Source organism: Aquila chrysaetos, chromosome 5 (assembly GCF_900496995.4).
Source record: "Aquila chrysaetos chrysaetos chromosome 5, bAquChr1.4, whole genome shotgun sequence".
Lineage (NCBI taxonomy): Eukaryota > Metazoa > Chordata > Aves > Accipitriformes > Accipitridae > Aquila > Aquila chrysaetos.
Window position 1 is genome coordinate 68,285,814 of NC_044008.1, and position 22,763 is coordinate 68,308,576.

Consider the following 22,763-nt stretch of genomic DNA (forward strand, 5'->3'; position numbering starts at 1 on the left):
AATTTCTAAGCTAGTCCCAATTCCCACTGCCTTGAATTCATATAACACCAGTGAAAAATGGAGCAAACTGACTGTCACCTCTAAGCCAGTCTCCTTTAGCTCTGAATAATGTTAAAAAGGGCATACAGCAAGACAGAAATTCAAAGGGCAGGCTGAAATTCTCCCGCTCACTCTGTTGCAGTCAGGGAAGAAAACAGGGGACATAATTTACGAGTGAAACTGAATGTTTTCTGACCAGCATGGAACAAACCCACTGTACTGTGCGTCAGGACTTAGGAACACCTCCTGGTCGTGACACTCAAGTCCTTCCAGTGCAGCCAGCATTTTTCCAGCTTGCTAAATCTTTCGGGACTGAGGAAAAGTATTTTTAGCTTTAACTGCTGGCTCAGCCTTACCACAAACTATGTGGAACCTATTAACACAGAAGGTGCATTTTTCATTCTAATAAGATAGAAACTATTTGTACTAGTTCTACAGAGGAAAAATGACAAGCCTATTGCAGAGCTGAGCCAGAGTGTCTCTTAAGTCTTCAAATATGACTGAACAAAGGTAAATGCCTAATTATTACTCTAATTTACAGGGTATATGAGAATCTCTGGTGCCCACTGCAGCCAAAGGGAATTACAGAGGATTTTTAAGAGTATGTAATTATAGGTTAAAAGAAAATTAAATCAGGACACTTATGAGACACCTAATTTTGTCTGTAGAAGCCTAGCGTAAGGCAACTGTGATTACTTCCGTCTATATCTTAATAGCTATTTATTCCAGTCATTTAAACACAGGTTTTTGCTTAATTAAAGCCACATAAGTAAGAAGCTACCTGAATACAGTATCTTTGTAGCACAGCCTGGACTTCAGACACAAATGCTCATCATCTGGCCCTCCTTTTAAGAGTCCTATTCATCCTCCATCCCCTTTCCCCTGGCTTAGGCTTGCTGCCCATTTTCTCCAAAGCAGGGCCTCCCTGGCAACCTGCCTCTGCTGGCAGGAAACAGGGGTTCTCTCAGTCCTTCAGCTTTGGGTTCACTCCTCCTTTGCAGCAGAGGCAACAGAGAACGAGCACATGTTTTTTCTTTTGTTTCTAAACAACTGCTACAAGCTGCTGTGCCCGCAAGAAGTGCCAGGATCACAGCATGGTCTGCTCTCTACCCCCAAAGACGCGTTGCATCAATTTGCAATTTCCTAAGCCACATCCACATTAAGCAAGACAATGGAAGCATTTACAAGAAAGAGCACATGCATATAGCTTAATCTGTATTTGTCACTAAATCATTTTAATTAGACTAAACAGTGTTCAAGACTTGTCCTACTGCAAAGTTTGGTCATATTTTCCCAAAGTTGTAAAAATAAATAAAACCCACAGAGTCTGCTTCTAAGTCCAACTACTTTATGCAAGATCTTGTCTGGACGGGATATTTCCACTGTTTTCTCACAGCAGTGCAATACTAATGAAGCAGTATAAGCTTATTAAGGCTAGCTTCTTTAATATTACAGACAAGAGTTAAAACGTAGCCAGGTTGAAAGCAGCACTTCTTGTCATCTCTGTTTTCAAGCAACGTAGACCAGGTATTTTTATTCCTTTTTGTATTTCTTTTCTTTTTTTTTTTTAAAGAATTTGCAGGAAATATTTTTGCAGGCACCTCTTCATAAAAGTAGCTATTTCTTCCCCTAAATTGAGATGTTGTTCTATTACATTTACAAACCCAGTGAGGAATAAAAACTGACACCCAAGCTCTGGGTTGGACTCAGCTGACTTGAAAGGGATGGTGCAGAGAACCTATTAATTGCAACATCAAGAAAGGAAATTCACAGCAAGAAGTTGACTGTGGAAAAGCTCATGTGTGGCAGAAGAGATGGAAGAGACTGTTCTAGGCTTAGGGAGCAGTCTGAATAAGGCATGACACCAAGAAGGAGAAGACTGAGGAAGCAGCAAGGCAAGACTGGGATATCCAAAAGGGATAACAGGGAATGTCATTAGAGATGTGGGTTGGGTAAGATTGCAGAGGGTTCTTCAAATGAGAATGAGGAATTCAAATTTAATACAGAAGCCACAGGAGAGAGTCAAGGATCAGAATGATAAAGCCAGAGAAGCAAGAGAGAACTAACATGACATTTTTAATACACCGGAGAAATGAATGGTGAAAACAGAGGACAAACCAAGTCACGGAGATCAAGGTAAGAGTTCGGAGTGAGAACAGAGAAGGAAGGATGAGTTTCCATGAGACAATACAGCAAGAGAAACAGCAACTTCTGGCAAGGACCTAAATAAGGAAAAAGAAAGAGCAAAAGTGATATGTGGGAAGCTAGTCAGGGTCAACACAGGACAGAAGTTGTGAGGGATTAGGAAAACAAGCAGCAGCTCGACTTCTACAAACTGAGCGTGTGATGGCAGCTAGGCAGACAAGAACAGATGTAAGATGGAAGAGACTGGAAGGGAGGCTGAAAGCAACAGCAGAGATCTGAGAACTGCTAATGAGAATAGTGGTTTGTCATTTCTGTTCCTTAAAAAATAAAAATACATTCGAGCTAGACTGGGCAATTTCTCATCCTTCCTCATCCCCCCAACTCTTCCAGCCAATATTCCCTACTAACCTGGCATTTGAAACTCTTCAAATACTCGGCCCCCACCTGATCTTCTCGCTCAAACCCCGGTGCTTTCTTGTAGCTGCCGGCTGCTGTTACTGAGTCTGGAGGAAAACCAATGGTCTCCAAGCTGTGTGGCTTTCCAATGGCACCAGGAGGAGACCCACATATATTAGATGGGCTTCCGAGACTGCTGTTCCTACAAAGAATCTAATAGAAGGAACAAGTGTCAGGAAAGTACAGCTAGCCAGTAGCAACAACTCGAAGAGGAGAGAGGCATCCCAGTCTGACAGTCAACACAAGCATACAAGCTTCCAGTAAACAGTAATTAAAAACCAGGAAAAAGCTCCAGTAGATACTGGATTTATAGTCCCACAATTATGGTTTTATTGTCATTACTTCGTACTGGAGTGCAGTCTTCTAAAAACCAAACTACAGCTCTAGTGACGTTTATTCTTTTTGAGGCCTCAGATGTGACTGATCAAGTTTCCAAACCTGACCAAAACTCTCTTCACTTTCCTTAGGCCACAGTGGATCCTGTCTGCACTCTGAATAGTAGTGTGAAGCCCAGAAAGGTGCTATGGCAGTCAGAACAACCAAGCATATCTGAGCTACGTGTAATACTGTATCTTTTGCTTTCCAGTTGGAAATATGAAAGTTTTAATGCAGGCACAAGCCAAGTATCAACAGCTGCATTAAAAAACCCAAGGATTTCCAACAGTTCCATTCTTTAGACTAATACCAGGGATCACAATCACATGCAACAAGGCTAGTTTTGCACTGTAGATGAAGCCACAGACAGCAGCAAAGGAGATTAAGATGAGTTTTAGAGAAAGCGCCTACCTGGATCAATGCAGATACCCCATTTCTCTGGGACAAGAAATTATTTGCCTGCACTGGCAAGCACGACTGTGCTTCAGACATCATTTAGACAGCTACTGCTACCACAGGTTCAAATGTGGCACAGTCTGGGCTGGCATTAGAAAGAAGGAACATCCTACAATGTTTTGATTTTATTTTTATACAGACATTCTGCTGTCCATGCTTCCCTACAGTCGCAAAGATACTACTCACTGTGGTGGAGGTGGGGCTAGTTGGCAGAGTTCCTGATTTATTCCACACCTACAGTACAAATACAAAACAGAACAGGCCATGTGAGGCTGGCTGCTAGAGGGACCTTTTTCTCTGATTAATTCATCATGTAAAATGATCACCAGCAAAGCCATATTTGTTTGCAAGCTACATGCAGATGCCCTGTGGAGTGATGAAGTCACAGAAAGACATGTGTTGCTGTTTGGCATACATCCAAGGATTAGGAAAGACTGTTTAAAAGACTAAGAGCTTGAGATAGAAAAGACCTAAATGGTCTATTAAGTGGAAGATACCTTCAATTTCACTGCAGTTTCCAGAGAATTTAGATGATACATTCATAAGATGAAGGGGGTTTATTTTTTACTGCTTTCCACAGTGTTAGTGAGAGAAAATATTATGTCCAGACTTCTCAAGATCTGTTTGGAATTCTAGCCGCAATCAAATTCAGGAGAACTATGAACTGTTAGGTTGGCTTTGGCACTAATAAAATAAAACTATCAGCTTCTCTTTTCAAAGAGGAGGAATAAGATCAAACAGAGGTCCTAAATGAGTTCACCTCATTCTGACCAGTTTCAAATGAGTTAAACTCATGTCATTTTACCTTCTCGAAACCTCGACCAACCACTTGAAAAGGTTGAACACCTTATCAACAGTAGTGCAAACAAGACAGACTTAATGGACAAAAAAAAAAAAAAAAATCTCAGCAAAAATGAAGTGGTCTAGCATTCCATGGTTGTCTTATATGTCTGTGTGTATCTCTTCAGCATTTAAAGATCTCCCTTCTTGCATGTTCAACTAAAAATAAAGTACTACCAACAGTCTGGGCATTTCTCAAACATATTCCAGAGTTTAACTATCTCCAGAAGTAGGAGAGGGAGGGAATCAAGGATATCCTACAATGCAACACACAATACGCACAGGCTAAGCCTCTGAGATTACATATGTAAACAAACTCGATTGTAGTTATGTACTTTAGACGTTATTGGCTCACAGCCTTTAATGAGAGTACTTGGAAATTAAGCCCAATATGTACCTCCAGACAGGAAGGAGTTGGACTTCATGTGCGGATGTATTGCACTTTCCTGAAAGTACATCAACAAACTCTGCACAGAAGGGAAGGCTTAGAAATTTTATAGATGAGAGGACAATACTAAAGACACTGAATTGTATGTTCCAAGCAAATAGATCCCCTCTGAAAAGTGTGGAGCTGAGATCTAAAAGAAAAATGCTATATCCTTTGGGCTTTTGGATAATCAAGATTTCTCTTCTTGGGAGAAAGAAGTACAGTGATACAGAGAAACCCAAATTTATAAAATATAGACAAGGCTTCTCCACAGTGCTACATACATTGCTAAGGTCTGGGGCATGTGGACTGGAAGGGCTGACTGGAACAGAATCACCAGCTGCCGATGGCATATACATCACAGGGCCTGTCTGTGTCGGGCTAGACACAGCCGAGGATTGCTGTAAGTCTTCATTGAGCGCAGGCTCTGGAAGAAATAAAAGCACACAGAACGTTACTCAAAGCTGTACGACTGCAACAGACCACAAGACATTTAGGAACAAGAACACCTAGATATTCTTGAGAAGAAATATTCCACAAGCCCCTACTTGTAAGTATAGAAGCAAGAAGAAACCTTATCTGGCAAACAGCTACTACTTATCTAATATTCCTTACATTGTTACTGTCATCACTTGTACACTGTGCTGCTCTTTAGTCCATTAACACTGCTCCAAAATTATCTTCCCTGCATGAATTGCGTGTTATTCATTCAGCTGTCTTGAACTAAGCAGAGCTTCCTTCATTGCTAGGCACAAAGTTGATGGGTGCATTATAATCAGCTGAGGGAGATAAGTTTCCATCTGTGCTCAGTACAAACCATTATAAAAAAAAAAGTAACATACATAGAAAGGCATACACAAAAAGAAAGTGTCATTGGCTTGAAAGGTAAAGTGGAGATGCTGTAGACTTGTAGTATTTACATCTAACACAACTCAGCATCTTTACAAAAACCATATAACTGACACTATGCCTGTATCGCAATATCTTTAAAGTATTGGTTTCAACACATTTCTTGCTAATAATCAGCAAAACTCATGCTAAGAGCAGATACGATAAACAGTCTCCTGTTATTTTAATTGAATTAGGCCCTCAGTGTTCACCTTGCTAAGAAAGGACTAAAAGCTACAATTCCGTAAGACAGCACAAGAAGTAATCCTGTTGGAATGACCTAAGTGCCACAGAATGTTACTCTGGCTTTAAAGCAGTATAGTATCAAGTGCAGTAACCTTGTTAGGAATAAGGCATCTCCTAAACAAAAATGTTATGTTATACACAAGGGAGTTTGCTAAACGCTGTTTCTTTATCAAGATTTCATTCTCTCTTCAGCTTGTTGGATCATACTGTGTAGTTGCATCACTATGTTTTGGGCCATTATAGCCCACAGCTCTAGCTATAACTACTGCTTGTTGACAAGGCTTCCTATAAAAGGAACTGCATAACCTGTAGAGAATTTACTCTCACCATTCCTTGACAAAGGCAGCAGTTACTAATTCTACCATTTACAAAGGATAATCAAATATCAAAGAGATTTGCTCAAGGTCATGTAGTGACCAGTATCAGAGCCAATCTATTGAATTCCGAGTAACCTGCTCTAATTGCTGCAAATTCAACAGTGAGACTGGAGTACAGAAACTGAGTAGGAGCCATGGGACCAGGAGCTAACCATTTATCTATGAATGTTAGTACCCACCTGAATATAGAACTCCCACAACCAAAACAGCATCACTAGTTTACATTTGATGAAAGTGAGGATTGAAATAATGCCCCATAAATCAGGGAGCTATTGAGAAAAAGATGATCTGAGGAAAAGCGGACAAAAAAGCTGCATATTTTTCTTCTCCAACCTGACTTAAAGAATCAAACTCTAAGCAAAACTTCTTAAATAGTAAAATAGTATTTAATTTTTAAAACTGATCAATATATTACCTAAAATTAGCAATTTTATCCTCAGCTTTTTAAAATACAAAACTTTACAATTTAGCTAGGTACAGTTCATCCACGTACAGAAGAGAAGCAGCTTTCTCTGTTTCCGTCCTCCTACACTGAGCAAGCGAGAGGGAACAGAGGGAGATACTTCAAGAGACAGTGCAGTTGAGAGCTAAGGGCTGAGTCCTACAGACTACCTACTGCCTTCAGCTCTGCCAACACCTCCCACACTAGCATGGTTTTACAGGAATTATCAAAATTAATACTTTGGTTTTGAAAATCCTTCACAGAAGCTCTAGTTTAGCAGCCCTATATTTTAAACTATCTATTTTGGCCAGAAGCTCTCCATAGCTCAAATATCGATGAAAGACGAGAGAAGCAGCCCACGTACGTTCTACATGTGCAAAGGCACAGAAGGGTCCTCGGGGACAGCTGCCAGACTGCTGCATATCATTGCATTTGGTGGATTTGTAGATCTAAGGATGGGAAAAAAAAAAAAACAAAAAAAAACAAAAAAACCAGACATGAATAGGAAAAAAAACAGTGACCGGCAGCCCAGGTACAAAAGTACTACGGAGAGACTCGACAGCAAGACAGGAACACAGATAAGAGGCGCAAAGGCCAGCAGAGTTCAGGGTGACCATTTCAGTGCTTTGCTTCCAAGTAAGGAAAACCCGCTATAGTTATGGAAACACCAGAATATGCCCATCACAGCTAGAACTCACCCAAAACCCATCACACATCAGCTCACCCAAAGGTCACCATTTGCCATAAAGTCCCTCAGTCTCACTGGAAGCTCCATGGATATTACAAATAGTAAAAGGTAGGAAACAGTTGACAGATGACAGCACAGAAAGTTACAGCCACATGTTTGCAAGGAAAATAACAAACCATTGACAATGATTGTAGGAAATGGGTTATTCCCCTTCCCCCCAGTTTGACAGGCGGTGACAATGGTTACTTTGCCGATACAGGCTCAACAAAGCTTTTCAACACTGTAACATGAAGCAGACTAGGACAAGGTCTTAATTACAATTTCTGTAAGGATATTGGAATGCTCTGGGCATGCTCACAACTAAAAGCTTGGTGGTTTTTAGCACCAGTTCACGGGTATCTATGGTTTAGTGCGTTCACCATTAACCAAGAATTAACCTCAAGGAAACAGATGCTGTATGCTTACCAGCAAACCCACATCATGCTTTCAAAAGGACCCCCATACATGAGACTGCTCTTACGCTTGGGTTTTCCCCTACTTTTCTTACCTCCTCCCATACAGTCTACCTAATGAAAAGGGACCCCTGTAAAGCAGCTGATTTTCAGCTTACTTCCAACATGCAGTTTCTCTATAGCCTAGGACCACACTGCAAGCAGCCCACATACTCTCCCAGCTGGCACACTAATTTACTTCACAGGACTAGAATGCTTTTGCTTTTCTGGTCAGCTACCAAATGGAGTGAGCAGGTTACTCTACCTCTGGATGGAACTGCTGTTCTGTGCGAGTGTGGCAGTATTGGCATGAGTCTCCATTTTCACACTTACTGGGATCTCCCCACTCATCTCCATGTTTCACACTGGGACATGGCGAAGATCTGTGTAAATAAGGTGGCAGGAGAATGCATCAGACTCACAAACGTGCTTCGAGCTTTGCTTCCTCCATCAGGAGGCAGGTTTGGCTGCCCACCCTCAGCTGTACAATCTGTTTGGCTGGCTGCTGCTTCCCCAGCCCCCACCCTGCTGCTATTGCATCTTCTTCCCCTTCCAATTTCCCAATGAAAGAAACATGGCTTAACTCTCCGTCTGAAACTGAATACAACCTGAACCAACATAACTTAACAATATTAGCAGCTGATGTGATTAGTGTCAGAAATGCTGGGTCTGGTTTCTGTTTTGGAACTGTACATTCATAGAAAGTTAATAAGTTAATTGGCTAATCCTAAAACACATAATACCCTTACAGTGGTATGTTACCAGGGTTATAGTATGGCCATGTGGAAAAGGGGCTGAGTCAGGTCACTGGGGAAAAGGCAAGTCCATTTTCTTTCTCCCAGCCAGGAACAGTTCTTTTTCCCAGTTCTGAATTTTTGTCGTGACCTACTTCCCTTGCTCTTCATGCTCTTAACCATTCCCTCAAACAACAGCAGAGGGAAGCAGACAGCAGCAGCAGCCGCCTGCATGAAAGGCAGCCACATCAGCTGGGGGTGGGGAAAGCAACACAGAAGTGAGTGGAGATCCGGAGGGGAGAAGGTTTCACCTCTTCCCTTCCCAAAGGGCCCAGGCAGGGTCAGAAAGCACATAGCTGCTGCCTGAATACTGGCTTAGTGTTTCTGTTTCTCCTGAAAGTGTTGGGATTAGTGTTCCTTTGATTTTTATTTGTTTAAATACGGGACTTCGGTGCCAATTAAAAAATTTCTGTGAATGTTGGGGGTGGGGAAGGGAAGCAAGAACATCCATGGTATTTTCTCTCCTGGCTTTCTGGTCTGCTCTTATGTTTTTCAAAAAGGAACTAAGGAAAAGCCCCACTGAGACCACAACAAAAGCTCTGTTGTGTTGGAGGAAATGAGGGCCTATAACTTGGATGAAACGTGTTCAGGGAGACACTGCATGCTGAAAAATCCAGCGACAGCTGAGTGATGAGAACACCCTGGTGCCTCAAAAGCACAGTCTTTAGCAGTTGGTTAGGAATGCATGTCCAGCTACAGTACTGGTCACACTGTGCCTCACGATTCCCATCACCAGGCACACACAACAAACAGCTTGATGATTCTGAATCCTTTACCATGAAAACACTGTTGTGTGAGTTTGTTTCTAGATGGGGATTAAAACTTTCTTTTGTTTTCTTTTTCCTGCACTGCTTTCTAAAGCAGGAGTTTATATGGTAAGGGCAAGCCAGACACAGGTTCTGTTTGCTATAAAAATCAGTGTTGTAACATGATTTAGCAACAGTCATTTATCAGAGTTCCTATATACAGGAAAACTCCTTGTTTAATTTGTTACCCTTCTCCTAGGCAGAAATAACAGTCCATCACATCTGTCAGTACAGGCCTTGGAGACACACTAAAAAGCTATCTAGCGGACAAAATCCTAGATCCTTTGTTACACATTTCTACTACACCTCACCACTCAGCTGGGAAATACAATATCCAGGACTGCGGTACCTGTATTTGTGTTTTCTTGGGCTTCTTCTTCTGTCTTTGCTATTGTGGTAGTAGGGACAGGCATAACCCTGGCGACAGAGACGGGGGGGTTTCTTACATTGTTCTGTCTTGTAATTTCCCAACACATATGTTGTATCTGCAAAAGAAGCAACCAGTTAGTGGGAGATGACCATGATCTATATTTACTATACAACAGCTTTTGACAGGAGCAGGCACTCCACAAACACCAGACATTCCCAGCCCCACAGACCCTAAGTGACACTCACCTTGCCACCTTGGCTCCTCACTGAGTATTTTCTCTATCATAGCATGGCTAGCAGCGACTGCAGACTGACCCTCTATGCCACCTTCTGATGTAGTCTGACCATTCTGCAAAGCCTCCATTGCCTGAAGCTCCCTTTGTGGACAGAGTTAAATGAACATACAGACTGAGCAGATGAAGAGACAGATAAATGTGTATAAAAACTGACATACTGGAGCATGTTAACAACTCCTAAGCGGGTGCATTTCATTCATGCATTTTTTTGTCAGAACATCTTTAGTTGAACAGCAACTGCAATACATGTTCTTCATTCCCTGGGAATTCCAGATGTGTTATTTTGAGGCCCTCCCCCCCAATCTGACTCCAAACCACAGCACAGCTCGTTTAAACTGTGGTCCCTTCCCCCATTTTCAGTATCCTCCGTGGAGATTTTGTAGATTTGTCTTATTAGGAACGCATATATCATCACCCCAACCCTAAGCATTTCATGCTGAAGTAGTACTGTCCGTCAATCATCTGACTTTTCATTTGGGTACAGAAATTACCTTTTTCATTTACAGTCCCAACCTCTACTAACCTGATGTCATACACTGGAGAGCGTAGGTCATGGGGCCCATGAGCAAATGCGCAGTGGACTCCATTCTTCGTGCAGTTTCCCTTGGAGTCTGTCTCATGAATACAGATTCCAGTTTTGTAGTAGCGCAAGTGATACCTCCTCTCTGTGTCTCCAGTAGTTCTATGCAAGAAGGGACATCTAAGGTACAGAAGGAGGGGAAGAACAAAGTTTAGTCACACAGGTGACTCAACACTACCAGAAGACATATTGCCGATACAGGATGCTGCAGCTAACACCTTTGCTAACTCTGCCCCTTCTCTTATACTGCGCCTTCCAACACTACACAGAACCCCTAAACCTGTCACTACTCAGTATATAATAGTTTCCCTCCCAAAAAGACGACTGGATTATTAAGCCAGCAGCAGCTTATTATTCTAGTGTAGTGACTGCCAGGGATCTGGAGTAGAGCAAGGACACTGTCAAGGTGTTCTGATATACTAGTCATGATTGAAGGGACATCACATGGCACATACCATTTCCTCAGCAGCCCATCTAGACTTCGTGCTGTTACTGTTTCCTGCTGATGTACTCCTACAGGGCTGTGACAGTCTATCTATAGCCAGATGCATCCTTTATGCAGAGCACAGGACAAGAAAGGAGAATTACAACACTACCATTTTAACTTATGTTTTGTTTCCCCTCTTAGGCAGAAAAAGAATAATCTACACTGAGAACTAAAAAAAGACCAAGATGGAACAGGTAAAGTTTAGATATTGCAGCATCAAGCTAAAAATCAGCAGAGTGTTCCGAGATGGCAACAGTTTTCATTCAGAGTTTGAGCGAGATATGAACCAGTGATCTAGAAGCCAAAGCCCCCACATATCTTATTTCCAGTCCCTTCCAGTTCTTTTCTAACAACGAAGAAAGTATTGAAACTGACGCTTCAGGCTGGGGGATTATTCCATCCTGCTGTAGTCACAAGTTCTTTACTTAATCGGGTAATAAAAAAAAAAAAATTGTTTTCCCAATAAATAGCATTTTTCTGTGTGTTTATACTGGCACCGTGAAAGGGAACTGAAATTCCATCTTTCTATAGCATCTCTATATAAAACACTCCCTATATTTGACCACAGTTTGGCTACACTATTTATTCTTCCATATCTGTCATGTGGCTAAAATTATATTACTGGGTTAACCCTTTAATTGCTGGTGTCTGCCACATGCACAGCAGAAACACTTGCATCTCTGCTCCAGTTAAACTTACCACAGTCATAGGGAGAGAAGACCCAATAAGACAAACTCTTCCTCATGTTGCCTTATTCTGGGTACCTGTCATTTCCCTACTGGCTTCTTAAAAGTTCAGGAAGACAAAATAAACTGGCAAGTAACTGATACAATTTAAAAAGCTGGGGATAGATAATTCAGGGGGCAGACTAGACGACAAAGCTCCTCCTCTTTCTTCAATCTGTTAAAAACTAAGCTACCCTGCTAGTGAGCAAGAGCTATTATTTGACAGGCAGGGACTTTCTGAGCCCATTCGTCAGTGAGCTGTTTTTCCCACCTCAACTTTTCTGAAGATGCCAAGGCTCATGAGGACAGTGAACGATGCAAGAGGCGAATTCCCATCTAAGTGACCCATAGTATCATCTCTGCAGCAGGCCTGGAGCACATGGGTTGCTATTACAGTTTTTACATCTGTTCTCATGTTACGTATGTTACAAAGCTGCTTTACTGCTGACTTGCCTCATCTCTACAAGAACTGGCTGGAATCATCACCTGGACTGATCCCAAAAGCCTAATGCCTGAAAAGCAGGGTGCAGTCTTTACTTACTCATCTCCTTCCGGGCAGATTCCTGTGGTCTCGTCATATTTGGTACAGTAAATGTCAGGGCTGTAGTTAAATGTACCATCCCGGCGGCGGATAGATCTGCGACGACGCTGGTTGACAAAGTGCCAGTGGAAGCAAGTGTAGGGCCGGTGCTGAGTGCACTTGTGCTGCACGAAAAGAGGACACTGCTCCGTGCGGAACTCCTTCAGGTAACTGCAGGCAGAAATCCAACAGCAGGAGATTAGGACCAGGATGCTGGTCAGAGGCAATATCCAATCACCCTGCAGAGTCCAGGCCAAACCGAGCCGCATCCATCACAGAGATGCCTGCTGTCCTTCCCACACCCTCCCCTGCTTTCGCTCTTAATAATGGAGGCTGGAAGCTGCTGGTTGTCTGTAATGGGAAGATACCAGTTACCAGGCCAGTTAACACAAACATGAATGCTAACAATAGCTGAAACTGTTTTCTATTGTGCCTTTCTGTATCATTTTGAAGAGGCTTTTCAAGAGCTTAGAAAATAGTTTGTGAGAAAATAGAACTCTTAAGTACCTTTCTATCCACTTCTATCTCTAAATCTGTGACCTATCTGGGCAAAAGGAGGTTTCCTTCCTATATATTCAGTTAAAAAAAAAAAAAAAAAAGAATACACTTCCTTGAAGCCATGTTTAAAGCTTCAAGTTACTGAGAGAGAAAGATTTTTAAAAGACTCTTTCACACTTCATCCTCCTGGTTTAACTTGGCTTCTTCAGTACATGATTGACTATGAAATTAAAATTAATCAATTTCTCTCTTGCAATCTTGTGAATTCAGGACTCAGTCTTGAAAAAGCAGGATAACTATCCTCAAAGTCCTGCACGTTTATGTTGTTTTAATTTTAATATGTAATTCTCTGAAAGTACGTGTCGTCTTTTATCCCGAGAACTAAAGAAGTCACAAGCTTTTATTTGTGACACTAATAACAGTCTCTAAACCCAGATTGTAGAGGATTACAAAATGGTTTAGATCAACATAATGATCTGACTGTGATCTGTGTGTAGGTGCTTACAAAATCCACGCTGCCTGAAACCCACTAGCTGCCCTGTATTTATAGGGAACATATGAACAGTTCAAGTAGCTCAGACCCGAATCCCACCAGGTTCAGTCTCAGAGGCACCTCCAAGAACACAGACGGCCCAGAGCATTCTGGTCTCTTATGTTTAGAGGTCAGTTTAAACAGCAAGTAACAAAATTTGTTGGTCAAAATAAAAGTGCTAGTATTCTGCTGGAAGCAACAGGATGATATAACAGCAAATGTAGACTCATTTTAAACTGCATATGTACTCCAAGGCAACAAAACGGAGTATAGGAATTTGTAAAGTATTCATTCCCATATTGGACGATCTTTCTATCATGTTTCTAAATAAATGAAAAGATGTCTGATGCCCAAAGGTGTATTTACAGATAATATCATCATGCTAGATTCATTCTGAAAGCAACATCTGTAAATAAAGCCTCCCTTCCTCTTTACCCCTGGCTGAAGGGAAAGCCTCAGGAAAATGCACAAATTCAAAGAGGTTTCATTTGTTTGCTATGAAGAGAGAATATCACTGACAAGAGCTTTCCTACATTGGATTTTGCAAGCATGAAAGGATAAAAGCTCTTCCTCCTCTTCAGCCTCCAAATACTCCAGACTTGCAGGTTCCACTGCTTTGGATCTGCAAACCTCAGGGCTGGAGAGTCTCTGCAGGGGGCTGTAAGCCCTTTTCAACCCAAGCCCATCTGTCCCCCGCAATCCAGCGTGGCTGGAACAGTATCTACATTGGGGCCCAAGGCTTAACATCAGGAGAAAAAAAAAACGGAGCCAGCGTGCAGAAACAGGTCTGTTTGGAGTAGGTGAGGGCTAACAACATCACTTTGTTCCTTTTCACTTCGAAAAAGCCAGCTCCATTCAGATGGAGATCCCTACTCCAACCACAGCAGCAATTCATCTGAAAACTGAATGCCACAATAAAATTAATCCATTCTTGAAAAACTAAGCTGTTGGACTACGTACAGTTGTAAAAGGTGGAATTCCACAGATTATTTTATCGGCACACTAGTAAGACTTAGAACAAAAGTGACTGTAACAACATTTAGGTTAGAAAATAAAACTTAAAATAAATAAACTTAAGCAGCATGATACTTCGCCTGTCATCCACAGATACTACACAGTCACCAACCAGTCCCTTCTATCCATACATCTCCATGTACACCTTAGAGACATGAGATTTACGTTACTCCCATTTTACATACCAGACAAACTGCAAAACAGCTGGCTACATGCCCCGGCCAGTATCGTACAGCAATCAGAGTTTGTGACAGAAACCAAGAGCATTTAAACTCCTCCATCTTCACTGAAGTTAGTCGTCCTGGGCTTAATTTGAAGAACAGCATCCTGAACCTCTTCAAGGCTCTGGAAACTAAGGGGAGATACCAGGCCTACACAACCTGGGTATCAAGCCCAGCACTCCGACTTGTAGTGATAGACATGCAAGAAACACTGTTAAAAACCTAGAATTTAACAACTGCATGATCAACCCAGCTTAAACAGCTTCCCTTTAGCAGGAGAGTTTTAAAATGTACACACTGCCTAGGGATTTTGGTCTCTGGAGTGTCAATTGTTGCTGAAGAGCATTTGAAAATTAATTGCATTTCATGATTGGCTAAACTCCCTGGAGAAACATTTATTATAATGTAAATGAAAGATAATTACATAAGTAAATGGTTCACCTGAAAAGTGTTTAACACCTAACTTGCTTCATCAGAAACTCATTCTTTAATGCTGTCTATTAAATAAATGATCTCTCACTCTTAATTTCAAAGAAGTCCTGCAAACAGGTACCATTGAGCTCCGTACAACACATTAACTGTGCATGATCACCTCTGCAACAGACCCAACAGAGGAAAGGAGAGTTGTCACATTAAGTCAGTCATTTCAAGCCTTTCAATCACTGCTTCGGGTTTTTCTCTTTTTCAAGCCACTATAACATTTTAAATCACCCTCCTCCACAATAGCCTGAATGGTAAATTGCCTTACAGCCCTGTATTTTCTTGATCCGTGAAGTGAGTTTTGGCTCCTCTGGGAGTGCATGGACCACTCAACCAGCCACTTTGTATTAAAATATATGAAAGGCATCTAAACCACATGTGTTTTGGGAACATAGAAAGGATACACAGACCACACTACCGCAATGTGATGTCTCACAAAGCAGAAAGCTATTAATATTTCAGTAGCCTCTTTGCAAAGGCTCTAAACAAAAACACACAAAACACTATCATGACAGATCATTCTGGTGTCAATGGTCTCTATAAATTTTTTCCCAGAACAGCTGAGAAAAGGAATTTTGGAACGACCCTTGAAACTGAAAACATGTTGATAACTGGTACGCGTTTCACAGCATGTCAGCCAAACGCTGTGTCTGTACAGGAAAAGGAAATCCAGCAATGATAACTTGCATTTCTCAACTCCTCTCTCAGGAAACTCTACAGCCTCCACATGAGAGGCATAAGAATTATTACCCCCATTTTATATAGGAGTTACTTCTATATTTATCTAGAAAAAAGCCCAAACCAAAACAACAAAAGAGGTGAAACTAATCAGTTTTGTATTGGTCTACTTTACATGCACTTTCTTTTGTATGTGTGTATATGTCATATTTTCAAACCCATATAATTTTTTTAAAAATGGAAACCATGTAGCACAGTCTTCTTCCGATACTACATTAACATCAACAGCAACACCTGAATTCCTGGAGGAAATGTTATCATTTATGAGTTCTACTAAACAAAGACAAATGCAATTCTAAACAAATAGGACAAGACTGGCCAGAACAATGCAGATCAAAGTCCACAGCCTGAATTGGACTTGTTGCCGAACAGGACAGACACTACTGGAAATGAAAGCTTCTTTCACTAGAAGACAAGAGGAGAGGTTCTTAGACTAGCTTTGGGAACTACCAGAGACCGACAGGAGCGGCAAGTATTAGAAAAAAACCCAATGCTACGCTGCTGAAATTCCACTTCCTCTGGGGTGGGATGTGGGAAGGGGCAGTAATTACTCTCTGCAAAAATTTACACTAGCGGGGAAACTGCTAGCTGTCTTTAATTGCCAGTGGCAGCTCCACTCTCCAGGACACAGCAGCAAGTGTTTACATCTGCAGCTAGTAATTGCAGCTAGTTCCCCCTCTGCCCTGGAGGAATTGAGCAGCAATCTGCTCTGGGAGCTGCATGAAAAAACATGAGGGGAAAAGGAAAAAAACAGCACTTCCAAACACTACCACCAAAATAAAATAAAATAAAAAAAAATTCAAACCTAGAAAGGAGGTGGTAAAAAAAGAGAAACCAAGAAGAAATGCTAACCTAGAAGCTTTAAACTCAAGAATTGCAGCCTTGTCCTGGTCACATTCATTGCCTGCTGCTGCAGAGATCTCTTGTTTTGTTGCAGCTTTACTGGTCTGGCTCTGTTCACACTCAGTGCACTCAAGCAGCTCAGCCTAGAGGATACCTGCATCTGTACTGCGTTCCAGGACTGCAAACTTCCTGCCAAAGTTGACATAAGTCACACATGCAGCAGCATGAGCTCAATTCAGGAAAATATGCTGGTAATGCACAGAGACAGCTGAGTTCTAAATTCCTCATTAAAGGCCTTACCCAAAACTCCCTGAAATCACTGGAAGATGGACACTGACACCAAGAGAGAAGTCTCTGCTTTGTAACAGAGGGATCAAGAACACTGGGGAGAGAAACAATACTGAGGACCATGGAAATGAAAGGATTAAAACCAACTCTTCCAAACCCTTGTTGCTCCCATAATGCAAAGCTGGGCCCTCCTTTGCTTGTGACACCCAAATAGCTTGCACTATTTGAAATTTTTACATAGGCCCCAAGACGAGCTCCTCTCCTTTGCAGCCCTCCTTGCTCCACCCAGTCTGTCCCCTTTCTGCCAAAATTCCTCTTGGGCCCAAAGAGAGCACCGAGGTTCATAAACAGGATCTGAACCTTCTGCAGCAGTACGACACCAGAGAGAAACCCATTAGATAATTATTTGGCTAATCCAGACTAAGACACTGTCTGTAAATGTAGGAAAATAGTGAGATCCAACATCATCTAGATTTCACATACACGTGGGTGTGTGTTTACACTCATGAAACTATGTTATAGCACCCTTAGTAAAGGCCCGCATTAAGCGATTGGTACCAGTGCTGTTTATCTGGTGCTAGACCAGTGTAAACTATGGACATCTTTTACACTAGCAGGCAGGTCCCCACTCAAAGCACTGGCCGCTGTCAGCAGGGCTCCATCCCTGCAGCTGCTCCTTGGTCACAAGAAACTAACCCAGAGAAGGTAGCCCAGGCCATGTTCAGACAGCACAGGTTCTGGTCATTTCTGTAAAGTCCAGCCTGGTATGGACACTTTACCTAATTATTAGCACTGATATTAGGAATACTAGTTCAGGGCTGTATAAAGATTCTTAGTACTAGCAGCTGTCCAAAACAGCACATGGAGGCAAATCTAGTTAAGAAATCTACAAAGAAAGTGTTTGGTTTCGGCTTTTTTTTTTTTTAAACCAAGGCTTAAGTTCCTGATAAAATTTCAGATATCAGGAAGAAAATGCTTTTCTGCCATTACCATTTATTTTAGTCCTCTCTGCCTTCTCTCAGCAGAGGATCACACCGGCAAAGGTATTAATTTCATCGCCACAGAAGTACATGGGAATGCTGGGGACTTTTGCCAGCGGTTTTATATCAGTCATGTCCTGCTGTTTCAGACAGGACCGCATGAGGCCATAGACCTCTTTGTAAAGTTTCAGGTGGTCCCAGTTCACCTCGCTTGTAGACAGACATCCTTCCTGAAAAATGCAGCCTGAATGACAGAGGTCACTGCTCTCAGCTGCTCATCAGCTTTCCTTTGCTGCAAGTTCCTATTGGCACTGATCTGTCCAGACAGCAGCATGGAGAAAGTTTTCCTAATTCAGTTTTGGGAGGGGGGGAAATCACCAGCTTAGCTTTCAAGTTTAAATTAGTGGTTTGAGCTAACACAGATAAAATTATCTGAAGTAAACCAGGGTGTGCTTACCCAACAGACTGCCTGCAAAGTAGGCAGCATTGCAAAACCCAGGAGAGACTATCTAACCATGGATATAGATGTTTCTAATTCAATAATGCTTATCTATTGAAAATATTTTCAAAACTGCTATTTTCTTCTTAAGCTCAAAGAGCCACCCCACCACAAGAGGAAAAGAGCTGTCCATATTTAATCAGCTCTCTAAATTCATTTCACCCTCATAAAATTTTATTGCAAAAGATGATATCAGACACACTTTAAGTAAGAAGCCCATGACTCAATTATTTTCTTTTACTGAACTGTGGTATTCCAATTGAAATGAGTCAGTGGTGCATGACAGAATCTACTTATTCCAACAGGATACTCAATAAAAATCCTGCTAATGCACCTTTCGTTTAACATATCATTACTGATAGAGAAAACCCATGATATGCAGTTCTGACATTGCTTAGGAGTTTTTGCTCTTAGGGCAAAGAAGATGTTCCAGAATAAAGGGGGGGGGGGGGGAGTGGGGGGGGAGGAAATAATAGGGATTTAAAGAATAGTGTTGTTCCAAAATAATTCAGAGAAAGGGTTTGATACCAGCATTCCCATGACATCTTAGAAAATGCTGGCATTTCAATGCAAAGCAAGCTTCCTGACAGGGAACATAGCCTTCGACTCTCAAGATTTCTTGGGATTTGGGAGAAAAAAGTCAAACAAACAATCTAACTTCATAGGAGTTGTAGTTCCTTGTTCCCAGGGGTGGACACAAGGCAACCAAATCCCTCAACCGACAGCTGCAGACTACCAGCAGCCTCGTTTACAGCCTGCCTAAACCTCTGCACGGAAATGTTTAGCATCCTTCTAACAAGAGCAGTAGTTAAGACAAGTCTGTTTCAATAAACAATATTTTTTTTACTTACTGGCAGATGTAATCTAATATTGAAACAGAGCCTCACACCAATCACTGCTGAATATCAAACAATAACAAACACTTTTAGCAGCAACCTTGAAGGTTTTCATCATGATTTCAGGAAAAGTTCTGACCAAGTTTTACCAGGAATCTTTATCAGTTACTGTGGCTCACCATTATTAGATATTTCCCCATTTTCCATATTTAATGGTATTTTTGTAAATAACCTCACAGATCTGACCAAACCCTCACACTTCACACCAAGGCTTTTGCCTATGCCATGCATCACTTGACACAAAATGCAAACATCTCTTTCAGTACATCTCAACAATGATCACTCTATCTGCCTTTCCATAACCTCAACAGCCAGGTGCAGTTTTGTAAACCTTGAAAAGATTAGAAAGCGTTTAAATCTCAAAGAAAAATATATGGATCACTTTATAAAAACAAAAGGCTGACTGTGAATGCAGGGAAGGAAAAAAGGATGAGGAAAAAGTTTCAGTAAGCTCACATCTGTCAAGAAGATAGACTTCACATGCCTCAGTGTTTTCTTTATCACCTAAATAAATTGAACCATCAACTGGAAAAAGGTCACACAGCAGACAGCACTGTGTGATTTTAAAGCTGTTAGATTTCCCCTTCTCCATTAGAGCTTGACAATAATGTCAGTCTAAGGGCAAATAAAGTGAGAGTTGGAGAGACTTATTACAGATGCATGGAGTTGGGCTTGTTTGGTTGTGGAGGTTTTTTTGTTTTAAGAGTTCACATAACTCGTTGTGTACCTTGGTGTACCTTAGATCAGAAAGACAACTGCTCACATCCATAGCCCACAGCTCCCCCACTTTTCGCTACAGAAATAGTTAGGCAGCAGTCAAGTTTTCCTTTTTCTAGGCATCTGATCGATTTAGCAAGTAAAGCTGAGCTGGATGCTTGCAAATAAATGCTAAAGGATAGTGTGTACTGCAGAAGCTAAAATACAAACTGCTGGATTACAGAAAGCTAAGGATAACACACCAACAAGTACAACAGTCATATTCAACAGTAACCTGATCGTTACCGTAACTCTATTTCTGGATTTCAAAGATCATGGGGTGGACAACAATGCAACTAATTCAATTCAGCCACAACGAAAGATCTATCTACTACCAATACTTTACAGATAAGAACTTTGACTGCAAAAGTTCATGCTAAAAATGACACATGTTGGCAACAATCAGAAATGATCAGGACATTTTTCAGTTAAAAGAAAAATGTCAGACACAAACAGTTGTGTCTTGTCTACACTGAAAACCTAAGCAAAAACAAAGAGAAACACTACAGCATGGTGCCAGCCCATCACAGGAAGACAGCCTCGCACCAGTTTCAGGCAAAACATTGTTTGGTTTCCACAGTTATAGCAAAAATGGCTCTGTTTTGAGAGAAATACCATGTTGTAGCTAAGTAGCTCACCAATGCTGTGTCTTGATGAGGAAAGAAAATCAAGGCTTTCAATTCAGAGTTAACTCAATAAAATGAACGTTTATCACATTTGCGAACAGTCAAGACACAAGCTCCACTGAACTACAATTGCGTTACAGTCTGCGGGTGTCAGGGAAAAGAGGTGCTTGTTCAGACTTCCCTCGAGCTGTGCATCCCTTAGGCTTGGCATACATCGAGTTGTGTCATTCAAACCCGACGAATAAAACAATTTGAGTCATTTTTTTTGGCGGTGTGCTCTCTTTAAAAAGCATAAACTTGTTGCGTCAGTGGACCATGAAATGTATATGATCAAGCCATACCAATAAAATCCATTTTAAACACAAGTGTTTGTTTACACAGAGCTTTCACCTTTTTTAATTAAAACAATCCAAGCACGGGCATATGCAAACACTTAAATGCACTACATTTCAGAGATGCTTCCTTAAAAGCCATTCAGCGAGATCCAGAACTCTGCATAAAGCCTTGAGTTTACATTCACATTTCCCTGAGTTTGATCTCTTTTTTCCCAAATTAGTTGGCCATGAATATGTGTTACTTGACATGACCTCAAAATTAACTAAGCATTTAGACAGTTCATGCAATGTTTTAAAAACACAGTCAACTTTTTCCCAAGTTTAAATGACATATTTTCAATTTGACACTGCTGGTTTATGTGAACAACACAGCTGTGCCTAAAGTACACCTCCCTGTTTTCAAACATGGACCACCCCCAATTGAGACAACCCTCATCACCCTGTGGGTTGGTTTCTGCTCTACAAACTATTTAGCTGCCATTAATTCTTCCCTACAGCACCTGTGTAAGTGCTGAGTCTATGAAAACAGGATCATACTGAAATAATTATTTTTCAATAACATGTGGGTTGAGCCCAACTGTTTCAGTGAAAATACCGGCTCTTACTGCGTCCAGACAGCTGTACACTGTTGAAGGTTATACCTGGTTTAACTGTCAGCACGATATATCAACATGTGCTTAAATATGAGCAGTTAAATATTTTACTATTAATTACTTTGCAATTGTCTAACATGGTCATTTATTCAGCTTATATCCTGATAAATTTTCTATCTCCTATTAACTGGATTAGATAGGTGATGCTTCTTTATCCTAGCGTTAGTGTTTGTAGCCTCAGACACATGGAGAATGTCTGCAGAAAGGCAGGGTTCAAATGGAGTTAACACATCAGGTTTGCTGCGCTAGACTACAATGAATTAAGGTCTGAATAATACACTGATGACCTGTGCTGTAAAAATTAAAGTTCCAGCTTCCAGTAAAGTTTTCCCCCACTGTACTTCTCTCACCATCGATTCAATCACTAACAAAGCCTACCAAGGGCTAGCAACTGTAGAAACACTAGTGAAGGCTGGAAACAGGGCTGGGCCGTTTCAAAACTTGTGTTACTCACTCTGCTAGTTCCCTAAAACAAAACATCCCACATGCAAGAATTCGTAAAGTCTAATTCAGAAAAATGTTATTTCCATACATGCCATTACATAGCTCAGGGTTTCAGTTACAGATTTTTATAAGCATTTCTAGGCAGCTAACCTTTAACATCTTGTCTCACAAGAGGTGCTTCAGAAACAGAGCACAGTAGCCTTCCTTCTCCTAACCACACCAAGAACCCTCATGATTTAAAAAACAGCTCGTAGATCAATTGCAGCCCCATACTCACAACAGTTTTAAGACAGTATGTGAACTGTTTGAAGGTCTATACTTACACTGGACCAAAACCAGAAAACCAAAACCCTGCAAGAAATGATGGATCTATAGTGGTCTCATCCAGACCAATCTACATTTGAAAATGAAATGGCATCTGCTTCTTCTCAGGTTAAATGCCAACCACATTTG

General features: G+C 41.3%; 1 protein-coding gene across 7 annotated transcripts in view; it reads right to left on the bottom strand.

Moving 5' to 3' along the window:
- The window catches only part of UNK (unk zinc finger), a 45,617-nt gene that overhangs the window by 14,216 nt on the left and 8,638 nt on the right, over positions 1-22,763 (bottom strand). For 4 of the 7 annotated variants that reach the window (XM_030014527.2, XM_030014529.2, XM_030014524.2 and 1 more), the window contains exons 2-10: positions 12,469-12,678; positions 10,659-10,835; positions 10,086-10,216; positions 9,820-9,955; positions 8,136-8,253; positions 7,056-7,140; positions 5,023-5,165; positions 3,658-3,705; positions 2,593-2,793 (exon numbers count right to left, since the gene is read on the bottom strand). In XM_030014527.2, the coding sequence (XP_029870387.1) occupies positions 2,593-2,793; positions 3,658-3,705; positions 5,023-5,165; positions 7,056-7,140; positions 8,136-8,253; positions 9,820-9,955; positions 10,086-10,216; positions 10,659-10,835; positions 12,469-12,678 (1,249 nt within the window). Of the gene's footprint in view, positions 1-2,592; positions 2,794-3,657; positions 3,706-5,022; positions 5,166-7,055; positions 7,141-8,135; positions 8,254-9,819; positions 9,956-10,085; positions 10,217-10,658; positions 10,836-11,901; positions 12,009-12,468; positions 13,073-22,763 lie in introns of those variants that run through there. The other 3 variants (XM_041123414.1, XM_041123416.1, XM_030014526.2) reach the window with 3 other exon arrangements.